Below are 26,469 nucleotides of genomic sequence, written 5' to 3'. Positions count from 1 at the left end.
GTGTTTAAGTCACTCAATCTGTATGTTGTTAAGATGCCCAGAGCCAACAATATAGGCCGAAGACACGACCTTACAGAACATGAGTCACTAAATCACCCATTATGCTTACCAGCTCACCAGAACTGTGTGGAAGGGAACACTACACACTCCTTAGGTCCTTTGGCAAAATAGAAGTTTAAGGCCTCAGAAAATACCAGAGAGACTACAGGTTACTCCAATGTAAGAAAATAGCCAAATCTGCCTGTCCTATTGAGTTAAATGGACATACTAAGTCTATTCACTTAAGCCCTGAAAATAATAGTTCTTAAAGAGTAGCTACATAGAAGCAGCTGTTATATTAACCAATACATAAAAAAAAAAACTGACATAGTCCAATATCAGAATGGACTCTAACAACCATCAAAGCAAAAGTTACCTTGCTTTTCTACTTCCCAAAGTAAACCAACTCCCATTATTGAAACCTTCCCATTAGTATCTTAGAAACTCAAGTAATTCATGAATACATTAAGTTGCCAAGGATTTACTTGGAATGCACTGACTGAAATAATGCTGTAAGTCTAGAAGGACTGATGTGTTTCATGGCTCTTCTCCACACTTCTAGGATGATCCTCAAATATTTCTACAAGGATTCTTCTTGTAAGAATTTTTCAGAAATCCATAAAAAAAAAAGCTAGAACTGAATTCTCAAATACAATTTGTTTTCAGAAATTAAATCAATCAAGGAAAAGATTGAATTTCCACTCACACAATGAGTAAGATTACTGTTTTTTGGGGTCTTATTTGGAGAAACTAAAATAAAGTGCCATTTCTAAAACATTTGTAGCTTTGACTATAATCAACTGTAATAATAAGATACCAGCTCAAAAAAATTCTTTTCATTTAAGCCTCTTTTGTAATACTGCTTTTTAATAACCCTCATAATAGCCGAATTAAAGGACCCCAACAGAAATCATTCATCCCACATAAAACAAACATTGCCTTTTCTTCTTAGCTTTGTTTTACAAGCTACATTATTTCCAGATGACGCTGGAGGGGACTATGGATTCAAGAATGAGATGCTTAAGTGGACAGCTGCTTTCTATTTACCATGTAAATCAAGGGTAAATCAAAGAAAATTCCAAATAGTAGACCCCCCCCTCCCCCAATTAGGAACAACGAACTCAGGCAGAAAGGGAGAGAGAGAGAAGAAAAAGCAATCAGAATCCAAGCAAACAGAAAATCAAAACGGGGTTTCTTGACCAAATCTAAGGAAACTTGAAGGAAACACTAGGAAAGGTGTCGTTACACCAGTTCCATACAGTAGTAGGGTAAGAAAACTTTTCTCACTAGGATGGAAAGGGAAAAAGAAACTGATTAGGTTCTTTCCTTTAAAAAAAAAATAATGTACTACACATTAGTGCTGAATTTAATATTCATGTGTTATTTTTTTCTGTGCTCTTTAAACTTCACTTAGAACACTAATTAATCACTGCCATAGTCCATGCAAACATGCCCTATTTCTTTTCAGAAGCCACAGGAAGGAACATAAAAATTATTTAAGTATTTTAAATAATTTCTTAAAATCCTTAAAAAGAGCCATCTACCACATTCCTGCAGAAGCATTGGTAAAGCATCCTCTCTGGATGACTAGAGAGATATCTTTCCCCTCAACACCTGCCTCTCCAGGGGGAACTGGTCCTTGCACACAAGGTCAGAGCCCACCAACCAAAAGTTCCCAAATAATAATGGAAGCAGATCATCCTCAGAAAGGAAGGGAATTCCCAGTTTCCAGAACAGTACAACCGTGGAGACTGGCCTCGTGCTGAAGTCAGGTAGAGTCTCTAGGTAGGAAATAACTTTTTATATGATGGTTAAAAACAATTGTGTCCATACAGGTAGTGTGGGAATGTAGATGTTTTAAAAAATATTTTATAATAATATTAAAACCATCAACCTCACTTCTGAGTGTACACTCAGAGAAAATGAAATTATTACTGTAGAGTTATCAGTACCTTCACATTCACTGTGGCATGAATGCCAAGGGCCAAGACAGGAAGGCACCTAACTGCCTCATGACAGATAACTGGATAATGACTGGGTGGCTGGTACAGCAACACGATGTTGCTCAGCATAAAAGGAGCACCTGCCATAAGCCATGTGAGAAAGAGAAAGACAAATACTGTGTGATCTCCCTTATGTGTGGAACCTCAAGCTGAACTCACAGGAGCAGACAGAGCAGTCAGCAGATGTTCATCAGAGGGCACAACAAATGAGTTCTATGGATTTAAGGTACAGATGTAGACTGTACTTAGGAATAGTGTTAAGTGTACCTGAGATGTGCTGAGAGAACTGATCTCAGAAGTTCACCACACACACACACACACACACACACACACACACACACACACACACACAGTGACAATCATGTGAGGTGATGAATATGCTAACTATCTTATTATGGTAAACATTTTACAGTGTCTATTAAACTATGCTCTGTTTATAAACGAGAAAGAATGAGAAAAACTGATAACCACCGAAAATCTGTGGTCTACAGGCTATAGGCAGTATTTGGCAGAAAAGGATATGGCATAGTTTAAGCAACTCTTCAACAACAGAGCAATTACAATGGGAAAAACAAGTTTAGAATGCAAACCTTGGCAGACACTGCCTCGGCAGAGTGATCTAGGGAGACATCAGCAGCTACGAGCATCAGCACTGTGCACTCCCACACGCTGCTGGAGAACGCTCTACCCGAGGAGGCCCAGCACACGCAAGACCGAGGGGCGGTCTCCAAGTAACTCGCGGTAGCTGAGCAGGGCCAAGCACAGAAGGACAAGAAACGCCACGGAGACGTTAACAGAGACACGACAAACGGTTCGGCGTGGGACCGAGAAAAGGATGATGAAGGTGCAAATGTTACAATTGGTGCTTCAGTCATTCCTTAGTTCTGAGAAGTTTTACATGCTCATCAAGATACGAACAAAAAGGGAAGTATAAGGAGAACCTCTGTAAACAAAACCAAACACTGTAAGCCACTGGGAGCCAGGAGAGAAAAGTCATTCATCTGTGTGCTGTCAAATACTCCGAGATCTACACCTATAAAGGAATGGGCCCCTTTCTCCTACCCTGTCAGACTTCTCAGTGCTAACCACTGTAATCTGAAACATGACTTTTCAAACAAGTATGTGTAAGCCAATATAAAGTTAAAGGATTTATATAATATAGATATTTTCATTGAAGTCTCTATAAAGATTATAACCTCATTTTAAGAAGCTGCAGAATAACGCAATGGATTAGGTATACTCTAATGAGTGATTTTTTTTTTCATCTTGGAGGGCATGAGATGGTGCACAGAGATCAGAGGACACTTTGGGGGAGGTGGTCGTGTCCTCCCACCACATGGGTTCTGGGGACGGACCTCAAGTGACCAGACTTGGCAGCAAGCATCCTTGCCCACGAAGCCATCTCACTGGAGCCAAATCATTGGTTAGTGACGTACATTCTGCTTGTTTCCTTTTGTTCTACAGTGAGGCTGAGAAATGCACACACTTGTGTGACTATGTAGCTCACTGCCTAGCAGTCCTGAAGTCCAGCTAGTGCTCAAGAAACATCGTTCACCTCTTTGAAAGTATTTGGTTCTTTGGTCCAACTTCTCCAAATCCTACTTTAAAAAATGGCTTCATCCATTCAACAAGAAGGAAATCATGCCTGGTGCTGGAAACCTAGCCATTTACTGGGGGTTAGAGATTCTTGGAGGAAAACCTATCACCACCACTTCTTCACTAAATACACTCTAAATATTTGTCCTTAGAGGCACAGATCAGTGCAGTCCTCACCCCCACCCGCCGACCCCCCCATCAAGGAAACCTTGATTTACAACAGCTGGAGACAGTTACGGAACACCACAACTGATCCCAATGCAGGCCTGTGGAGCCTGGTCTCAACTGATAGAGCTACAACACAACTCCCAAACCTAAGGCTCAGAGTCACAGTGGAAGAGAGGGAGGAAAGATTTGAAGAGTCAGAGGTACAGGAACTTTGCTGTGAGATCGTGTCTTCTAAAATTGTCAGAGAGGCTACATTCATGAAGTCCCACGCCAGCATGGCTGCCTAAATATGATGCGAACAAGGAAGACACCAATAAACATGGTGAGGTAGTTTGAATGTAACTGGTCCCCATAATCTCAGGGAGTGGCACTGTTAGGAAGTGTGGCTTTGTTGGAGGAAGTGTGTCACTGTGAGGGCAGGCTTTGGGGTTTCCTATGCTCAGGACACCACCCAGTGTCTCAGTCAACTTCCTATTGCCGGCAGGATGTAGGACTCTCAGCTAATAGTCCAGCATCATGACTGCCTGCATGCCAACATGCTCTCCATCATGATGATAATGGACTGAACCTCTGAACCTGGAAGGGAGCCATTCCAATTAAATGTTTTCTTTATAAGAGTTGCTGTGGTCACGGTGTCTGTTCACAGCAATTGAAACCCTAACTGAGATACATGCTAATGTGGAAGAAGGGAACATGAGGCCTTAACCATAGACCAAGAACTACAGGCAACTAAGGAATGCTGAGAGTGGAGAAACAGTCTTCCCTCAGGGAAGAGCACACCAATTGATTATCCAATACCAAATGGTCAGCCCAGGAAACATATACATAAACTGAGCAGGTTACATTTATATATTTAAGATATCTCTCTCTCTCTCTTCTCTCTCTCTCTCACACACACACACACACACACACACACACATACGTGCATGCACATGCACACACACACAGACACATGTAACAATAACAAAGAGAAAGAGGCCATGAAATTGAAAGAGAGGAATGGGGTGGGGTACATGGTAGGGGCCACAGGGAAGAAAGGAAAGAGAAGAATGATACAATTATGATTTCAAAAATGCTTCATTGAGGTGTTGTTCACATACCATAAACATCACCAATTTAAAGTGTGTGATTCCGTGCTTTTGGTATATTCAAAGACTTGCGCAGCCACCTTGACTCCATTTGAAAGCATCTTCAGAATCCCCCAAAGCACAAACCCAGTGTCCACCAGTACTTCCTTCCCATTCTGCCTCACATCCCTGGAACCAGGCACCTACTGTCTGCTTTACCAGGGCTGCTTATTCTGGACATTTGAATGAGTGGACCGTACAGTCTGTGATTCTGTTTCTGGCTTCTTTTCCTTAGCATAATATTTTCTTCCCCTCGTTCCTTGATGACTAACATTACGTTTTATTTAGTCCCTTACAGGCTGGTGGATATTAAGACGGCATTCATTTTGATGGTTATGAAATGGTTGAACATTCACATTTTGAGGTCGATATATGCGTTCAATTTACTTGTATCTTACGAGGCATCTAATTGCTGGCTGTATGTAACTGAATTTCCACAAGAATTGTACCCTTTTTACATTTCCACAAGCGGTCTGCGAGAGTTCTCATTTCTTCACATGCTTGCTAACACTTATTATCTGCTGTTTGGATTCCAGTCATCCTTGCAGATGTGAAGAGGTCTCCCACTATGATGCTCATTCACATTTCCCTAATGATTGGAGACATTCAACCGTTGTGGTTTTGTTTTTTTTTTTTGTTTTTTTTAAAAAAAAAACAAGCTCCACTACTACCCTTTTGGAGAAATGTCTATACAAACCCTTTCCCACTTAAAACTACAACATAAGTTCACTGCTAACTTGCATGACATACTAACAAGGAGCCCAACTGCCCCTCATAAAATGATCCTGGGATCTAAGCAGTACCACCATCTGGGGTGTTGCGATCCCCCACTGGGCTCCCCATTTCTAGCTAGCAGATGAAGAGGGAAGAGAGGGTGGAGGGCTGTGTAGAGAAACAGCACTTTCTATGCTTCCCATACTGTAGCTAGTCTTACAGCTCAGTTCTAGAAGTGAGGGAGTTGAGAAATGTTACTTTGTTGTCTACTGGGGAGAAGAGATGGGCACTGGTAAGTACTCTGCCAGTCTGCATGGCCCAAAGCAATCAGGAAATGCAGCTGAACGACGGGAAGCCTGCCAACAGGACCTAGCCTTTGATGGTCACTCTGGCTTGGCTCATTCTGGGTCTGTAGGGGTACGTGAGTGGCTGCTCAGCAATCACAAGGTCAAGGAGAACTCTGAGAAGCAGAGGCCTGTTCTTCGGTGTCAAGTAACTACTCATGTTCCCACAGACCCTCTCGGGCTTCCTGCTCACCTGTGGCTGGTGAATCGCAGCTCAATTAGGGCTAGATCCGGATCCTAAGCTACATCCTGGCTTCCTCTTGGCACAAGCTCTCCCTGACACTGTCAGGCACAGAGACAGCTTCGTTCTCTAACTAACACCCACAGGCCCAGAATCGCCCTCACAATGACAGCAGGCCTTCTTAAGTACTTCTGTATCTCCTGAGGCACACCACTCAGCTAACAAATGTCCTATTTGCCTTGTTTTAAATTGTCGTCTTTATAGTTTTACTATTGGATTGTAAGGCTTTCTAGATAGGTCCAACTCTCCTGGAACTCACTATGTAGACCAGGTTGGCATCAAACTCACAGAAATCTGCTTCCCTCTGCCTCCTGAGTGCTGCCTTTGTTTTTATTTTTCTGGAGACAGGGTCTCAGGCCCAGGTTGGCCCTGGCCATGATGACCTTGAACTTCAGATCCTCCTGCCTCCCTCCACCTTCCAAGTGTTGGGATTCCAGAGTGCACCATCACACCTGGGTTATACGATACCAGAGAACCAACCCAAAGCCTTGGGAATCCTAGATAAGCATTCTACCCAAAGTTATAAATGTTGAGGAAGTCCAAAATATCTGTTTTTCTTTTGTTCTTTGTGCTTTTGGTATATCTAAGAAGACTTTGCTTGATCCAAACTCCTGACAATTTACTTATTTTTCTTCTAAATACTGCATGACGCTTGGCTGTTACGATTAGGTCTATGGCATATTCTGGGTAACCTGCTGTGTATGGCATCAAAGGGCTGATGTATGATTTTTGAGCACCTGTATAAGCTGAACACTGACACACCCAAAGCACCCAGTGACGAGTACACTGTTCTTTTTTACTTGTAAGCCACTGTTCAAAGCGAGAAACTATCAGAACATTTTCTCACCTAAATCTCTCCTTTGAAAAGTATTCCCCAAGGAGGCCATGGTGCTGCTGGCCTGTAATCCCAGCACTTGTGGGTGGAGGGCCGGAGGATCCCATGTTTGAAGCTGGTCTGGGCTATGCTGTGAGTTCTAAGGCCAACCTGGGATACATAGCAAGACTCTGACTCAAAATTCAAATCAAAATACAACAAGGCAATAGTATTTACTTCAAGTATCAATTCTCTTCAGATGGGACTGCCACAACCTCTCCTCTACTTCCAGAAAGCTGTCCCCCCTCACCCCCATTTCTCTTTGGACATCCCTTAGGTTTGGTTATAGATTTTTTTTTTTTGAGCTGAGGATCGAACCCAGGGCCTTGTGCTTGCTAGGCAAGCGCTCTACCACCGAGCTAAATCCCCAACTCTGGTTATAGATTTTTATAAAATATACCATCTGTTGAATTTTATTTTACTGGTGCATTTGAAATTCTTTATGTGCAATAGTATGTACTCTTCACTTTAGCCATGCTAACAGAATTCCAAAAGAGAAGACTTGTCAAAGACTAATATACTGGTCCATGTCACTTTCCTTGAGTAAATGCATGTAAAGCCAGTAACCATGAACATGTTTCTAAAGTGAAACACCAAAAAGGAACTGCTTTAAAATGACAAATACACTTTCATTGTTTTTGGCTACACCAGTATGACCAAGATAACTGTTCCACAGTGTGTGAATGGTACATTCTCTATCTAGCAGTGCAAAAAAACAAACACTAACAAGAAATGTTAAAGATAGAACAACACAGGAAGACCTCGGAGTTAAGGTTTCTTGGTACAGGAATCAGGTCAGAATACTCCCATTATACTTCTGCAAACACTGAATGTTTAAAAGCAGACACAAGTCACATAAACACATGCAAAAGACCATTGCTGAGCACGATCTACTCAAAGGGCCAGGCAGTCTATTCAATGGTGCAGCAGCTTGGGGTTCTGTGTGGAACAGTATTGATAAGCTAGTGTGACTTCATGGAAACAAATTTCAGGAACACAGCTTTGATCCTTAGCAAGCTAAAAACCAAGATAGCCAGGAATAAAATCAGACAAGGAGAAGCTCAACATTTTATTTGTTTTGAACTAAAAAGAAAAAACAATCAAACTAAAACTAACATACAGATCATGTAGTAATTAGTGAAGAAATTTAATAAGCAAGTATAGCTCATGTTCATCACATATTAAAAACGAATCCTTACCTAGACAATGACCAAACAATCTCATTCCACACCACACAGATACAATAGGCTCTAAGACTCTTAGACCTCTGCAGCCAATAGCAGTTTGCAGAGTTGGGCTTTACCCTTATCAGTTAATATGCACAGGGTGAGGGATGCAGCTCAGCTGGTAGACACCTGGGCTCATGCTTGGAATCCCAGCACCCCGGAAGTGGAAGTAGGAGGGTGCAGTGAGTTTATGGTTACACTGGCCTGCAAAGCCCATCACCAACTCAACCTCCAAACCTATGTCTTTTCAGCCTAGAAAATAATTTCTGTGCCTATAAAGTGCATTCAATTGTGTGGGCAGAAAAATAATTACAGCATAAAGACAATGTGTATTTAATTGGAGAATGTGAGTGTGTGTATATAATAAAATCACATACTTCAGTGGTTCTCAAAGATTTTGGTCTCAAGAGACATCTTTACACTTTCTAACATCCAGATGCTCTGAAAGAGCTATTTTCACATAGATTACATACACTGGGATTTACCGTAGGATAATTTAAAACCAAGGAACACTGGAGACATGACAATGTCTCTTTTAGCTGTCACTCATCAAGAAGCCTCTGGACAGAATTCATGTCTGTCTGACAGACAAAGTAAGACAAGACTCCAAGGAGCATGAGACTCATACCCACATCTTTGACTGGCACTGAGCTGAGCTGCTACTGCATCTGCCCAGCTGACTGTCCCACCCCATCCTTCTCCTAAGGACCACCACTGGGGGCCTTCTAATTTCTACCTGTGTTTTACTTACTACCCGAGTGAGATGACAGATCCAGTCCTACAAAAGATCCAAAAGAGCGATGACAACATACTTTCTGTCGTTCTGTCCAGAACAAAAAGTGAGGGTTTTCTTACTTCAAACAGTTGCTCGGGTTATTGATGGAGCTCAGGAAATAAATGGCCTCTGTGGCACTAACAGAATCAATAATTTGAAAAACATGATAGATAGTTAAAAGCAACTACAACTTATTTGCCATCACTTTCTAAAATATCCAGGCTCTGTTACACATGATTGAATTGTCTGAATGGTACTGTATGATTTTTAAAAGCCGTTCAAAGCTCCTCTGTCCTTTCACTCACTGAATTCAATTGTGAAAGCCTCACATAAAGACACATCCACGCCAGCATGGAGCATTAGCTGCTCTCTCTACCACCTCCATTGCCCCCAGGGTGCACTCCACTGAGGACTAGAGTACAGTTTTTGTATTATTTCCCCTTAAGCAGCCAGGGCAGTTTCCTCATTATCTAAACCTTGACGGAAGGGTTTCCCACGAGGTGTTTAGACAAACATGGTTGTACTAAAGTACTAACACTAATATTTTTGTAACTTGCAATGTGCTTTTTATGTTGTTACTCAACTGACTTGTGAATTACACAGTGTAATGAGTATAAACATTTTCTTAATAAACTCAGAAACCTCTGTGTAGACCCCGAGTGTTCTATGTGTTACAGTAGGAAAGGAAAAACAGGCTTAGTTTTGAGCACTTATTAAATCTGCTAATATGGTGTCTCCAATCTGGTGCAGAAAGCACACACCTGGGACTCCCGGGCTGCCGAGGCCCTTTCCTTCTCCTTTTCCAGCTTGACAAACAAGCCGTCTGGGGCTAGTCCAGAACACAGAATCCTGTAGCTGTTGCCAAGGTTAAAATTCCGAGGAATCTACAAAAGGGGAACACATCTATTTCCTAGCTAATGATTAATTTAAAAGAAAATGTCAAGGAGATTGGCTTTAAATGTGCAAGTCACTTATACACAGTGCCTGGCAAGGGGGAATGGCCAATAAAGTGCTGAGGGATCATGAGAGAATACCTTGCAGTGCTTATTTTTTAGGTTACACTTTTTAAACATTAGTTTTATCTTGTTCATTATTCTTGTGTGTGTGTGTGTGTGTGTGTGTGTGTGTGTGTGTGTGTGTGTGTGTAAGCACACCACAGTGTGTGCATGGTGCTCAGGGGACAATTTTGTGGAATTATGTCTCTCCTTCCACTTTTACTGGATTCTGGGGATCAACCTCAGGTCATCACACTTGTGCAGCAAGCTCTTTACCTGCTGAGCCACGTTGCAGGCCCACTAGTGTTTTCTTGAGTCACCTTGTGTAATTCAGCCGCAATCACCCCCATTCCATGAGCTCTGACCAGGGGAGGTGTGAGACACAGTCTCATGTGCTCAGCGTTAATGCAAGGGACACAGTGACAGGTCCCATGTGAGATTTCCCCAGTGACTCTAGGGAGCAGAGGCTTCAGATGCACTGAAGATTATGGATGAAGATACCTGCTAAATAGTGACTAAAAACTGTGAAGTTCAATATAGTATTCAAATATATATCACAAATTTGTTCTACAAGATTGACAAGTACCATTAAGCCAGAAGGCTGGTGACTCACGCCTTTATTCCCAGTACATGGGAGACAGAGCCAGGTAGATCTCTGGGAGATCGAGGCCAGTCTGGGCTACAGAGTGAGATCCAGGACAGGCACCAAAACCACACAGAGCAACCCTGTCTTGAAAACAAACAAACAAACAACAAACAAACAACAAACAAACAAAAAACAACAAAAAAAACCCAAAACAAAATGAAACAACAACAACAATACCCCAAAACACCAAGTATCATTAAATATGACAATTTCCTCTCAGAGATATCAATTTTATAGGTTTGTGATAAAAATACTATTGGGGGACTTCAGGACTATGTACATTCAACACATTTTATGGAATAAATGACAAGTTCTTTTTTTTATTAATTTATTTTGAGGTAGGAACTCTTTACAAAGCTCTGGACATTTCCTTCTGTTATGGTATAATTGGCTTGAGAGGTTTTTGTTTGTTTGCTTATTTGTTTTGACTCAACTACTAGGATTCTTATTATTAACACTCACTGGTGGGGCTGGTTTTCTTCAACTATTTCATAAGAACCATGAAAAGTTGTTAAGGTTTCTAAGAGCACAGTCAGGCTTTGAGAGGAGAGAAGCACTGTTTTCACAACTCTAAATACAGAGAAAGTTGTGGCGATGATAAGGAGCTACTTACATAATCCGGGAGGGGAACACCACTGGAACTCAGGGAACCTCTCAAGGACTGGGTGGCTTGTTCCAGGACTTTGTTGTGTTTTTTAGACAGCAAAGAAAACAAACTGAAAAACAAAGGAAGCCCAATTACATTAAGAAGACTAAAGGCTATATAGTCCCACAGCATGTTAGTTATTCTGAAATCTGTTCTGAAGTAATCTCAGGAACAAAATAGGTTTACTGAGTGGGCTGCAAAAGCAACTGGTTAGGCAGTAACTGAGCATGGCCAGAAGCTCACAGATAATTCTTCTCATGCCCGTGTTAACAGCAGGATCAACAGCATTATCCAATTGACACCATGGAGTAAGGGGGGTGTTAAATAATAAGGGTCTCGCTGAAAAAGTTTCACAGGTTAAAACCTTCTCTTAAACACAGGAAGAAATCTAAAAAGCTGACTACAGTGAGAAAACAGGACAGAGATAAGAAAACTGGGATGCAAACTGGACTAGCTGGTGACAGTCTCCGCGCAATCCACTCTAAGTCACTTGGGCCCATGGATCTTGGTTGTTGACTCTTTCAGGTAAGTATGCTGGCTCAGTCTGCTTCTCTGGTGTGCAGGACCACAGACACGTAAGATGCCATTTCTCAAGAAGAGTGATTTTCAGCATACATTTAATGAGATTTCTACTTCTGGTCATGATGGGTTAACTGGTACCAGATGAACTTTCCTGAAGTAATCAATGAAGACTTAGAGAAATATATAAAACAATTGTTTTAGATGAATCAAAACTATAGGATCGCTGGGCGGTGGTGGTGCACGCCTTTAATCCCAGCACTTGGGGGGCAGAGCCAGGTGGATCTCTGTGAGTTCGAGGCCAGCCTGGTCTCCAAAGTGAGTTCCAGGAAAGGCTTCAAAGCTACACAGAGAAACCCTGTCTGAAAAAACCAAAACAAACAAACAAACAAAAAAACTATAGGATCATAATTCCTAAAACAAGAGAGACCCCAACAATGGTGAGTTTCTGTCACTTGAACTTGCAGAATATGAGGTGGGAGGAAACTGCAAGAAATGTCTAGAAATCTGAATGTCTGGAAATGTATGTGCTGTACCAGTGAGAGCAAGATCCCATAAGATGTGCAGTGAACTGCTTAGGGTCCATATAATAAACAGATTTTGGAACTGATAATAGGTTGAAGAACCAGCCAGTGGGTAAAACTTCTTGTCTCAAGGGCATTAAGGTGAGTTCTCAAATGGTCACTTTAGAACAGGAATATTTCAGAATATGGATTAATATGGTCTAAAAGGCATCATAATAAAGCTATAATAACTGAACATTTGGGGACTGGAGAGATGGCTCAGAGGTTAAGAGCACTGGCTGCTCTTCCAGAGGTCCTGAGTTCAATTCCCAGCAACTACATGGTGGCTCACAACCACCTGTATTGAGATCTGGTGCCTTCTTCTAGCCTGCAGTCATACATGCTGTATACATAATAAATAAATAAATCTTTAAAAAAAAAGAATTTTTCAAAGAATAAAGATGATTTACATTAAATGTAAGTGGACTAAACACTCCAGTTAAATGGCATGGTTTTGTTTGTTTGTTTGTTTGTTTGTTTTTTGACGAGATAGACTATCAAGACCCAAGCATGTGCTCTTTAAAAGAAACACTGATACAAACAGATATGAGTTCATAATTATCAGAAAGCTGGGATGGCCATGTTAACTACAGACACAGTAGGCTGAATGATGAGTATTATTATTTGAGATAAGTAGAAAGATTTTATCATTATGAAAGCCAATTCACTAGGAAGATATAATAATTCTAAATGTATGTCTAGTACTAGAGCCATAAATATGTATTTTATGCATATGCATAAATATGTCCTAATAGTAGATGTATATAGTCATATAGTCCAATAGTAAATGCATTGTATCTAATGAATAAGGAAGGACTCTATGGTTAGAAGGAAGTTTAATAAGGTGATTCTGGTTCCATATACTTTCCATCTAAACTTGGTGTGATCTGTAGCATTTCTTTAAAATGCTAAAACTATGAGTTTTAGTATTTCTTAGTAATGAATGGTCTTTTAAAGAGAACATTGACTTGAGTAACAATTTTGGAAAGGCCCTAATTATTTCAGATGCATCAAGCGAGATGATTCAAGAAGTTGAGACCACTAAATATTCTTTTTAGATTAGAGTGCATTTTTGTCTATTTTTCCTTTGCTTTTTGTTTTTGGCAATACTGGGGATTGACCCAAGGATTCACATATACTGGACGGATGCTCTACCAAGCTACAGCCCCAAACCACTTTTCACTTTTTAAATTTCCCTCCCTATGGTCTGCAGTGCTGGACATTAACCCCAAAGATGCATGCTAGGCAATCATTCCACCACAGGGATGCACTCCTAGCCTTAAATTCTAACTAACATCCCTGACTTTTTAATGTGGGTTCTGGGATGAGACTCAGGTTCCTGACCTTGCAAGGCAAGTGCATCACTGACTGAACCAACTTTCCATCCCCAGGGATGCTGAGACTAAAAGAAGTTTGAGGTCAGTTCTATCATAGGACATGGCACAACTCAGAGGCATAAATTGGATGCTCCAAAGGGGAACAACCATAGAAAGGTCTTAGAGGTGACCTTGGTGCAAGAGAAGGGGCCAAGAGGAACAAAGCATGTCTCTTGTTGACGTTGCAGAGTGGGAATACAGGGCTGCTCTTTTCAGTTCACAAAAGCAGGGATGTTGAGATTCACATTCCCTTCTCTCTTTCAGTGGAAAAATCACGTGAAACTGTTTTTTTTGGAAAAGATAGGCCAGTTTGTTTGTTTACCTTACAAAAGAACACTCACAGTCTGTTTCCCTTGTTAGGAGCCCGAACAAGGGAAAGAGCTGCAATCCCAACCTAAGGTGCTTCATTTGAGCACGAGGGAGGATCTGCTGATTAAGTCTGAAGCACACTTCCCCGAAAAGCTGTGGTCTGGTTTCTAGCTTGAAAAAAGTTTGCACAAGAACAGCTAATGTGAGGTCTCTTCCAGCTCTCTATCATGAATGAGACACAGAATTCACACTTACTCTAAGTTGTTATTCTCATACAACTTAATAGGCTTTTCCCTCACACTTTATAGCTACTGCTTGCAAAATCTTGTGTGTGCTTTTTTAAAAATTCTAATTTTGGCTTTCATTTAACATTTTTAAGGCAAAATGACCTAAATTTGTATGAGAATGACTTGCAAATTGCAGAGTGAGAAAAGTAACTTCTGCTTAAGCTCTGCATTTCCAAGGCTCAGCCCTGGCTTAGTGCTAGTTAAAGATGCAGGCCGGCTACATGCTCAGAGAAAGCTCATCGCAAATGGAAGCAAAGCTGATCCACAGGGCGGTTAGTATTCAGTCAGAGGGGCACAACTCCGAAAATACCCTTTAAAGTCAGAGAAAGATCAGCCTTCCTTTAAGTACAGCAATATCATTACAAACCAGACATTCAGTGAAAAAACGGGATACACGGATCTAGAAGAGCACGGGTAAGCAAGCAAGCTGGAATACGACACCATGAGACTCTTGGCAGCAACTTAAACCATCCAAAGCTACAGGTATTAATATGGACAACCCTCAAAACACTGCTAAGCTAATAAAAAGTGTTATTTATTCTTTAAAGTGTAGAATAATATTATAAAGAAAATGTGAACAATATGAAACATATATTGAATGACAGAGCTTTCATATCGGATAGGGCAGTCAGTTTTATGAGGAGAGAAGAAAATGAATGAAGCCAGTGAGAAAGGAATAGTCCAGGGATTCGACGCTCTTGGTTTCTCTCTCTCTCATGCACACACACAAACAGACACACACCCATCACATCACACACATTCTTCTGGTAAGACCGGATACATACAGAGGGGATTGCTACATGCTCTTTGGGAGGAGGAGGCTGGAACACGATACACTTAAAGTCTGATAAGAAAGAACACACTATCCCGAGGAAATAAGAGGCCCTAATAGGAGACTGTGCTCCACAAGAGAAGGCAGCATGTAAATACAACTGTGTGGTCAGTCCAAACTGGGACGCGCTGAGAAGATCACAAGCTGGCGCCATCGCTGCAGAGGGTGCACAGATGGCAGCCGAGGAGCCCAGAATGAAGGCACTTTGAAGACAGACTGGAGGGATGTTCATGGCACAGCAAACACCCCAGGCTTTGTTCGCTACACTCAAGAAGCTGGTACAAAATGCCCAAGGAGCTCCAGTCTAATGGGGTGAGTTCTAAAGCAGAGCACACTCTGCCAGGGTGCTCTGGGGGCACAGGGCAAGTCAGGCTTGGCCTGGCCTTAGGTTTAGGAGTTTGCTAACTGGAACAGTAAAGGAGGATGAGGAGCCACCTGGAGAGGTAAAATAGTATAGAGAAGGCGTGTGGAGAGACGGGGCAGCCACAGGAGACTGGAGAACATCCATGGGAGTGAGAACAAGGGCAAGAGGAAGCGAGAACAGCAGCCACTGCCTGCCGCCTTCTTGGAGGGCAGGAGTGTCACGGGGTGCAAGTGAGGCCAGGGCCTGCACCTGACAGGAGAACAGGAGAGCATGTGTGGGTGACGCAGGCCCGGGAGGTGCCTTGAGTAACAGCTAAGAGTTGGCCAGCAAGCCAGGCAACTAGACAAAGACAGGAATCCAAGTGAGAGGCAGCACAGCCCACACAGGCTCTCACCCTGAGAGCCAGAGATCCATGACAGCAGGACATCAGTAAGAGAAAGAGACAGAGCCAAGCACTGTGCCTGGCAGTCAGTGGGTAGGTAGTGTGTGTGTTGGGGGTTAATAGTGCTTCCTCATGCACCTTGGTCCACAGTGGGCTGCCTGTACTCTTGCCCTTTATGGTGGCCGTAGTGTCCCCACCACGGAATCCCAGAATACAGAAGAAATATCTGAAAAGCACTGACTGACCAAGGGAGATCATGAAACCACACTCACTTCAGAGAGATCCCTCTTCAATGGAGGGAATAGACAAGAGAACAGATATAGAAATGGACAACCCTGAGGAGACAGTCACCTTCTTAAGAGGGAGCCGTGTGTGGAACCTGATAGGAGCCGTTGGGAAGCACAAGGCAGAGCAGAGAGTCAAAGAGGTAACTGGGGCTACGCAGAAAGCCCTGGTTGATGGGCAGGTAAGTGAACAGGGAGACGTGGGAAGACAAAGCAATTAGCAACAGCAGCAGTCCTGATGTGTGCAGTACAGGCCCTGCACCGGCACCAGCCATCACATAATCCGGGAGCTGGGTATTACTGTGATCCTTGTCCCCTCCCTCCCTTTTAAAGGGAGGACAGACAGACTGAAGCAAGGGTAGGTTACGTCATCTCCCTAGGCACCTAGCAACTAAGTGGCCAAGTCAGGAGTCAAATGCAGGCATGCTGGCTCCTGAATCTGTATGCCCAATGATTACCAATTCTGCCTGGAACACCCCCCCTCCCGCCCCGCCCCTGCCAGGCTGCTCAGAAGAGCTCTGGAGACAAACAACCAGAGGGTAATGTTTAGGAGATAGTGAGGGGATTTGGGGGGGGGAGGGGGATCTAAACCAAGTGCAATCACAGAAGCGGACATGGTCACCCATTTACTGTGGAGTCTAAGCAATGGCACATAGGCCAGAGCTTGGGGAACAACTAAGACTAGCCCATAAGCAAGCAAAGGGAGCGGGTAATGTCACCAGTGACAGAGGCAGGAACCTGGGAAAGTCACTTAAGAAAGAGAAAGTGTGTCCAACGGTTAAGAAATGCAACAAAGACTCTGGATTTGGTATGAGGAAACAAGCCAGCTGTGGCCTTCCCACTTCTAGAGGAAGTGAGAGACAAGAACTGGGTGGCAGAGGTCTGGCCTCAGGTGTACCAGCAGCAGCCTTCCCACCCCTCTGGGAAAGGCGTCTCTTGCTCCTGCCTCTGATAAATACTCTTCCTCTGCTCACTGGACCATCTGCTTTTCTGTTCTATCTCACTTTTATACAGCTCCATGAAGGAAGAAGCTATGTATATGACACAGTGAGTCTTGAAAAGTGTAACCATTTACATAACCCACCATTCTAGTCAAGATGGAGAACATTCCTCTTTCTCTAGAAGGTTCCTCCAGGCCTTTCACAATTAGTCTTTCTATAATGCACCCCACTTCCCTCCAGGAACTCCTCAAACAATTCTCTTCTAGAAGCGAACACAAATGCATCAGACCACACGCACACTCTGGGTCTGCCTCTCTGACTCAGCACAGCGCTTTTCAGGTTGCTCCATGGTTTATGCATCCAGAATTCATCCCTTTGTAATGCTCAGTAGCTTCCCCTTATGTGGGTGCACCTCAGGTTTTCTATTTACTATCTGCTTCCAGGGTTGGGCTACTATAAACAAGGCTACTGTACTTTCACTGAACACCGATTCGCCTATCTCCTCAGCAGATACCTAGAGGGATTGCTGGGTTGTCTGGCATTTGCCTAACTCTATGCCGAGCTGCCAAGTGTTCGGCCTTCTTCCTCAGCATATTGCTTGGTATTTCAATCTTTTTAATTTTGGTGTTCTAGGGGGTGAAGAACGTTTTCCCTGTAAGGAGTTTTCTTGGGCTTGTATGGATGTTTTCCTTAAAGCAGTTACACAATCTGCTCCTAAACAATGAGTTTTCTTCTTAAGTTGTAAGAACTTTATTTTTTTATATACTTTGGGTATAAACCCTTTATTAGACATGTGTTATATATATACAGATATAACCCATAACCTATATTACACACACACACAACATATGTAACTATGTAACGCACTATGTAACTCTAGCTGTCCTATAACTCACTATGTAGACTAGGCTGGCATCAAACACAGAAATCTGCTTGCCTCTTCCTCCCAAGTGTTAGAATACACTATCACAACTGACTTAATTTTAAAATCTGATCAAGTGTGATGAATTTGTTAAACTCTAAAAGAATGGTTTGTATTTTTTGTGTCTTGTCTTAAAAAAAAAAAAAAAAGTGTTGGAGATTTAGCTCACCCTGGTTCGGTCCTCAGCTCTGAAAAAACAAAAACAAAAACAAAAATCAAAACAACAAAAATCGCTCTAAGCCCCAGATCTAAGCTTTTCTTCTACGGTTTCTCCATCAAGTTTCATAGTTCTAATTCTCATGTTTAAGTCTATGACCCATTTGCACTAATGTGTGTGGCATGAAGCAAGAGCCAAGGTCTGTTTGTTTTGGAGGGTGGAGGAGAATATGGGTATTTAATTGCTGCGGCACTAAAAGGCTATCTATCTTCCCTAGATTTATCTCCTCACCCTTGCTGAAAACGTCCCTGACTACAGATGCACCCATCTCTTCTGGACTCCAGCCCATGGCTCTGCAAATCTGCTGTACACCACCAACACCACATCGTGCTGACTCTAGCTCTACAGCAAACCTGCAGCCAGGCACAGGGAGCCCTCTCATCTCTGCATTCTTTGTCAAGATGGCTTCTGGTCATTCTGGCTTCCTTGTCATTTCCTTGCAAACTTTATCATCAGCCTCCTCCTGGTAAATGGTAAACAGGCAATAAATGATGATTAACACTGCATTACATGTGTTCCTGACTTCGGGGTCTTACCACGGCCACAGCTCTGGAATCCCAAGGAAGCAATCACCCTGCCTTTCAACAATATTTTATACTTTTATTTTATAGGTCTTGTATGTATATAATAAACACATATGCATCCTCCCCACACCCATCTCTGTCTCTCACTCGCTTGCTGAGGTGATCAGTGGGCTGCAAACTCCTAAACTCAATCAATCTTTCCACGGAGGAAGTTCAGGTGTGTGCCACTGCACCCAGCTATTATGGCCTTGCTTGTCTCACTGATTAAGTCTAGTACACTTTTTGTAGAGTCACTAGAACTTTTTAAAAGTTTTATTTATTTATTTATTTAATTATTATTTTTTTGTTTTTGTTTTTGTTTTTTTTGAGACAGGGTTTCTCTGTGTAGCTTTGCGCCTTTCCTGGAACTCTCTTGGTAGCCCAGGCTGGCCTCGAACTCACAGAGATCCGCCTGCTTCTGCCTCCCGTGTGCTGGGATTAAAGGCGTGCGCCACCACTGCCAGGCAAAAGTTTATTTTTTATTTTATATTTATGAATGTTTTTCCTGCATGTATGTTAAGTGCAACACACACACACACACACACACACACACACACACACACACACAGTGTCTGCAGAGGCCAAAGAAGACAATGAATGCTAGAACTGGAATTGTGAGCTGCCATGTGGCTGCTGGGGATGACACCTGGGTCCTCTGTGAGAGCTAGCACCATCGAGACATCTCTCCGGCCCCTCATTAGGACTGTTAAAAAAACATTAACAATAATAAAGAAATTAATAGAATTAAAAGACAGTTTCACATTTAAAATTCACGACTTGAATTTTTAAAATTTCTTTCTCTTGACAGTACTCTGGATAGAAAAATGCTGAATGAATGTGAGAACAGACATTCTCTTTTTCAAAAAAGCATCTAGGAACTGTACAAAATAATGGGTCTCATTATGGTACATGTGGCCTCCCTCTTGCTCCCAATGGTCTCCTTCCTTTCCCAATACTCCCCATTCTATTTTCATGTCTTTTTTTTTTTAAACCTAGAGTCTGCATCTGGCTTGTTTTATTTAACATTATGATTTCTAATTGGATCTGCTTTCTTGCATATGACATGAGCTCATTCTTCTTTGGAGCTGAATAATACTTTATTGTGTACAGAAATGCATCAGACTTTTATCCATTCGCTTGTTGATGAATACTTAGGCTGATATAGTCCTGTAACAATCAGGTTTGCAGGCATCTCTACCACATGTTGACTTCCAGATGCCATTGGTTATATACTCGGGAGTAGAGGAGCTGGATTATCTGGTGGTTCTATTGGTAGTTTTTGTTTTGTTTTGTTGTTGAGGCATGTCCACACTGACCTCCATTGTGGGTGGACTAATTTTCATTTCTACCAACAGTGATATGGGTTCCTTTCCCCTGGTGTTCTTGCCAGAATTTGTTGCATTTCCCTGATGGCTAGGATGCTGACCATTTTTTTCATCTGTTCCTTGGCCATTTGTACTTCTTGAGAACCTGTCTGCTTACTTTGTTGCATTTACTGATTGGATGACCTGGTTTTTCAGTGTTCACCTTTTCTTTACACACCCCAGCTCTGAAGCCCCTGTCTGACACGTAAAACCGGCACACACATCCCATTCTGAAGCTGTATCTTCACACTGCTGACCTCTTCCTTTGCTGTGCAGAGGCATCTGAATTTCATGCAATCCCACTTTTCAATTATTTGAATTATTTCCTGTGCTACTAGAGTCCTTTTTATTTTTATTTAAGACTACTGTGAAAAGGATATTTTTCTATTTCTTAGCATTTTGAACATATTTTTGCATGTTGTTTGTACCAGGCTACTTTGCTCAAAGTATGTGCCCGATCTCAGAGCTGTGTGGTGATGCCTTTAAGGTCTTTCAAGTAAAACATCATTTTGTCAGAACAGATATCCTTAGCACTGTAGAGAGTATAGGGGAAACACCTATCTATTAAATGTGATTTTAGTGATAAGATTTTCTTTTTCTTTTTTGAGACCAGGTCTCACTATGTAGCCCTGGTTGGCTTGGAGCGTGCTATATAGACCAGTCTGACCTGGAACTCACAGAGCCTGGCCAGTGCAGAGACCAAAGTGTGCGCCACCACACCTGGCCCAGCAATACAATTTCCATAATCTCCTTTATCAAGCTGAAGAACCCTTAATGCTTTTATCTGAACTTTTTTTCTAATCTTGTTTTCAATTGTGCTGCTTATTGTTCCGTATTTACTGAGATGATCCAGTCTTCATTTCATGCTAGGCATTTTTTGTGTTTGTTTTCTTTTTTTTGGAGGAGGCTAGGATTGAACCAATGGCCCTGGGCATGCTAAGCAAGTGCTCTATGACTGAGTTGCATTTCCAGTCCTTGAAGCAATGGATTTGTTCTTGATGATTATAAACTGTTGATCAACTTTATATTCCTAGAATGGATCCTGCTGGTAATCTTTTTATCTGATGATGGTGATATGGATAAATAGAACAAAGGTAGTTAGCCTCACTGAGAATATGCTCTGTGCAAACCTATTTCTAGTTTTCTCTATTGTTAAATAAATCCATATGTAGCTGTCTGATAAAGAAAGCATTACTATTACATCCCAAACTGTACACAAAGAGACTGAGGCATTACAAAGGTACCTGAACAGCAAAGGCAGGTGGACACCTTAGACATCTGGCAAAACCTTGGCCTTATAGTGATTCTGTCTCCTACCTGGAGAATCATTTTATAATTACAGTGGCTATTGTTTGCTTTTCCTGCATGATTCACTCTTGGATCCTATTTTTAGGAACAATAAGTATTCTCCTGAAAAACCAAGGCAAGGAAGGCGGTGGGGAGGAGCTTTAGGAGGACCACATTCCTTTTGGACATGCCCAGTTTGAGAAGTCTACCCGTTACTCAAGCAGAGAGTTCAAGAGACAGCTGGGCTGATGCGTCTGGATTCAGGCAGAGATACACACCCGGGAATTGTACACACACCACCAGAATCTCAAGTCATGGCAACAGATGAAAAAACTCCCAGATAAGAAATAGGTGGGTGGTAACAGAAGTGCATGCGTATATATTCTAGAACTCCAGGGAGGCGGGAGATTAGGAAGAGGGTGGTGGTATGCAGATCCCAAGTGGAAGTCTAACTGCTGCATCACCCTGACTACTCAGCCCCAAGACTCCTGCTTGTATCTTGGTAGAAGGAAGGAGATGCTTACTCTTAGCAAATGGGCAGACCCAAGAGCCTGGCCTTGTGTGTGTGCAAGAACCCTACTACAAAGAGCACAGTGCGGAGACCCCTGGCTTCACCTGTCTCATGGCTCAGAGGACGCAATCCACCCAGTCTAGGGATGGGGAAACCAAACAGCATTAAGATGAATGGATCTGCAGAACTGAGGCAGGGCAGGAAGAACTGACGCTGTTCATTCCTAAGCCAGTGAGGGAAAGTAAATGCAGCCTAAGTGAGGAGGCCGGTACACAGAGGAGCAACCAAGAACCAAACAGAATTCTTAGAAAATGAAGTCCGCTATCAGAAACGGCAAGCTTGACAGTAGGGTTGGGAATACATTTGAGAAAGGGGAACAACAGGGAAAAGATAAAGACACAGAAATCCCGCAGAAGAATGATGTCTGAAGAAGTGGTATGCAGACGCTAACTAGAGGTTTGCTGTTTATGAGCAGAAAAATGGACATTGTTAAGAAATTATTTCATGGAAAAGTCTCAGGACTGAAAACATCAATTTCCATAAATGAAAGAGCCTAATAAGAAAAAAAAAGAAATAAAAACAAATAAAACCCCCATATCATAGCACATGGCTAGAATTTAAAAAACACCAGAAATAAAAAGTCCTAAAAACTAAGAGGCAAAGAGAGACACAGGCTTTTGTTTTGTGAGACTAGGTCTCATTACATTGCTTTGCTGGCCTCAAACTTACAGCAATCCTCCTGCCTCTGTCTCTTGAGTGCTGGGATTCAATGCACTGCACACCAAGTCCAACAGCCTCATTCACTCTAGTGACGAGTCCTCATTTCTTCCCAGCCCATCTCCCACACACTATTTACAAAAAGGCTAGCCTGGGTTACACGAGATCCTCTTGTCTATATGTGTATGTGTTTAAAACATATCCTGAAGGATACACTGGAAACCTCTTTTGAGAAGGAGGGCTGAATGTGAGGTATCAAGCATGACTCTGTATCTCTTAGGCTGTGTTTTATGTTTTCAAAAATAAAATACCTGGACAGCAAAATGGCTCACTGGGTACAGGTGCTTGCCACTAAGACTGGCAACTGAGATCAACCACAGAGCCTATGTAAACACACACATACACAGACACACAGACACAGACACAGACACACACACACACACACACACACACACACACACACACACACACACTGACAAAAACTTGAAAAAAGAATGTGGGAGACAGGAACCAGACAGGTCAACAGCCACAGAACAATGAGTAACGCTTTCTAAATGTAGAGAGATGATGATTCTGAACATGGAACAGGCTCTGCCAGGCCAGCGAGCTGGCTCAGCGGGGAAAGGCACCTGATGACTGAAGGTGAATCCCAGGGATTCACACAGTGGAAAGAGAGAACAGACTTTCTCCAGACTTGTGTGTGTGTGCATGCATACAACACACACAGGTATATACATAATAAATAAATGTAAAAATATAAAAATAGAGAATGGGCACTGCCAATTTTTGTATTTTAGAATAAGGTTGAAATGAAGATGTTTTATACAAACTGTTTCAGAAAGGGAAGAACCCCTTCTACTATGTGGCTAGTCCATGGAAGATGACGGTCCTCACAGTGTCAACCCCAACTCCTGACCTTCCCTAAGAACAGCACTGAGTGAATGAACAGGCACAGGGGGGTGTAAGGGGTGCCGTGCTGGCATGGCCGCAGGGCAGCGCTTATGCTGTAGTCTGTTCAGAGACTGCTTCTTCTTTGTCCAGAAGCACTTTCTGCTGCTTCCCGGGGAAATCTGTCTAGTCCAGGGAAGTGGAGGAAAACAATGGTTGCCAAGACAAGGTTCAGACAAGGTTTGTCAGGCAACCAGACAAATCAAAAGTGAGAAGGAGTAAGGGTGTGTGTGCCGGATGACCATAGAAAATGTGGGGAAGATGTGAGGACTGAAATATCTTTTAATGAAATAAAGATAATCATCAAGTCTATGGAGGTGGAAAAATTCACTTGGTGATACTTGACTCCCATGTGCATGGCGTACAGGGGGAGTGGGAGCTTCCCCCCTACATCTGTGTGGCCTTAATACACTGCTCACAGCTGTTCTTAAGTCCCTGCAGAACTGGGTAAGTGGAACACGCGTGTTATAAACACCCAAGTTCTTCATGAAGGCTTTCACTATAGAACTTTTGCTGATTCATCTTCATTTTCTCTTCTATCTTTTGTTCGCCAGTAAAAGAAACTACAAAGATATCCTGCCTTAAAAAAATAGAAACAAATCTTTTTAAGAAAAAAAAAATCTTATTTTTAAGGACCCTGAGTTGAAACCATTATCTTTGCTAAGAACAGTGATATTAGTATAAAGAAGTGCTGCTGGAGCAAATTGTACATTCATTTGTATTTCATTGACTCACTAACCATAAAGTTGCTTAAAGACACAAAACAACCATCTTTAAATTCAGATCTCTCTAAGACAAGTGTTAAAATGGTGTGGACAAGTAAGGAAGGCACAGGGGTCAGAGAACAAAATAGGAAACCTCAGCACTTCTGGAAGGCGACTCAAAGGCCTGCTGAATGCAAACATTTCTTGCACTAAAAGTAGGGGCAGTGCATGGACGGACGAGAAAGGTGTCCATCACAACCACAACTAGACTTGACCCATCGGGAGGGATGTGCATTGTTCCATATTCAGCACCACAAGGGGGACCCAATAACTCCTCTCTTTCAAACATCTTGGACAGGGGATATAATAAACAACACCTACTGAGTAACCTTCCCACCCAACAGCACACCTGGATCGCAACCGTAGAATTCAATTCCATGGCTGCCAACACACAACACAGCTCAGCGAGGGTTTCAGACGGCAGTTCAGTGTTGAGTTTGAACTTCATTCTATAACCACACACCAAAGTCGGAGATATCACAGCACAAGCCGCTCACCACACCGCATGGTGAGGTATGTAACAGAACAATGTTTGCATCTTGTTCTGAACTGCTGAGACTCTGGAATTTAATTCCCTAAGTTACAGGGAACTAAAACTCATATAGAGGAGACAGAAGCAAAATGGAATGATGACTAACAATTTTAAAAATGTTACATAATTACTATAATTATTACTGGTAAAATTTGTTGAGAAAAATGGGTAAAATTCAAGATCTGTCAATACATGATCTGGTAAGTGTATTTATTACCAAAAATGTGAGTGAGTGAACCAGACTCTGTCATTAATGACAATCACTGTCGACCCTCATAAAGGCATTACTGTACGTTTCTTTCATGTGTTTTTAACTTCAAAGTAATTTGGTGAGAAAAATATTTAAGTAGATGCAATGTGAAAAGGGTTTTAAAAGCAAATTTTCCCAATTTTGATTAAATTTTCTGACACGATTAGCAAGAGTAACTAAATTCAACGTTGGTAGTCTGATTTAATTCAAGGATAATGTTTATTTCCAATTTTAACTTACATTTATACCTATTTCATGGGCAGTATAATTTAAAAACACACATCTCATATAAATTTAACTGTAATGAGAGGCTTGAAATGTTTTACAGTTAGCATACATTTCTTAGCATTACAGTATTTCCCTTCTTTAGTAGAAAAATACATCCGCAAAGAATGGAAATAGCTTATCTGATGCGAAAGAAATGAGGTTGTCTTTTTCCTGTCACATTCTTTTAGTCTCTTGAGAAAACCACAAAACCAGCTGGTAGCATACTGATCCAGTTTTTAAAAAAATCCCCTAGTACACACTACTAATTGATGGCAGTAATTGTAATTAAAATAGGAGTTAATGAGAAAATCCACCTGGAAAGAGGTGTTTCCTCACAGCGAGCACAAGCTGGGGCAGAGTGGCAATTGAGGAGTTACTCTAGCAGGTCAGAAGGCACTTCCTCTCAGGGGAACCCCCAAATGCAGTGTTTACTCTGTCTGAGGTCACAGGACAGTCACAGGAAGGAGGACAGTGGAAACACAGGGACCACTTCAGAGACCGACACCTATAGCATGTACAAAACTTAGAGGAAACAGATTTTCTAGATATTCTGGGTTCCAACCAGAACTTGGGGATTTCTTTGCCTGGCACTTGATTAACTTATCTATAATACTTTTTTTGCCTGTAGCCGTTGTGAGGGCAATAGGAAAGGAAGTCTTGATTGGAATTAGAGGTTTTTACTGATAAATTCCTTCATTTTAAATTTAAAACTTGGTAACTAGTATGTGTGGTGCACACACATAATGCATGTACAGTGTGTACATCTGCCACCGTGTACATGTGGAGGTCAGAGGACAACCTTGTGGAATTCATTCTCTCCTTCCTCCTTTCCGTGGGGTCTAGGGATCAGGTCGCCAGGCTTGGTAGGTAAGTGCC

At 42.1% G+C, this 26,469-nt stretch overlaps 1 protein-coding gene across 1 annotated transcript in view; it reads right to left on the bottom strand.

Annotated features, from left to right (window-relative positions):
• The window catches only part of Dym (dymeclin), a 277,340-nt gene that overhangs the window by 74,410 nt on the left and 176,461 nt on the right, over nt 1–26,469 (bottom strand). Inside the window, exon 14 of the mRNA XM_036205223.1 lies at nt 11,362–11,464. Within this exon, the coding sequence (XP_036061116.1) occupies nt 11,362–11,464 (103 nt within the window). The remainder of the gene's footprint in view (nt 1–11,361; nt 11,465–26,469) is intronic.

Source organism: Onychomys torridus, chromosome 13 (assembly GCF_903995425.1).
Source record: "Onychomys torridus chromosome 13, mOncTor1.1, whole genome shotgun sequence".
NCBI classification, from domain to species: domain Eukaryota; kingdom Metazoa; phylum Chordata; class Mammalia; order Rodentia; family Cricetidae; genus Onychomys; species Onychomys torridus.
The sequence above is the reverse complement of the archived record's forward strand: the minus strand, read 5'-3'. Positions and strand labels throughout refer to the sequence as shown.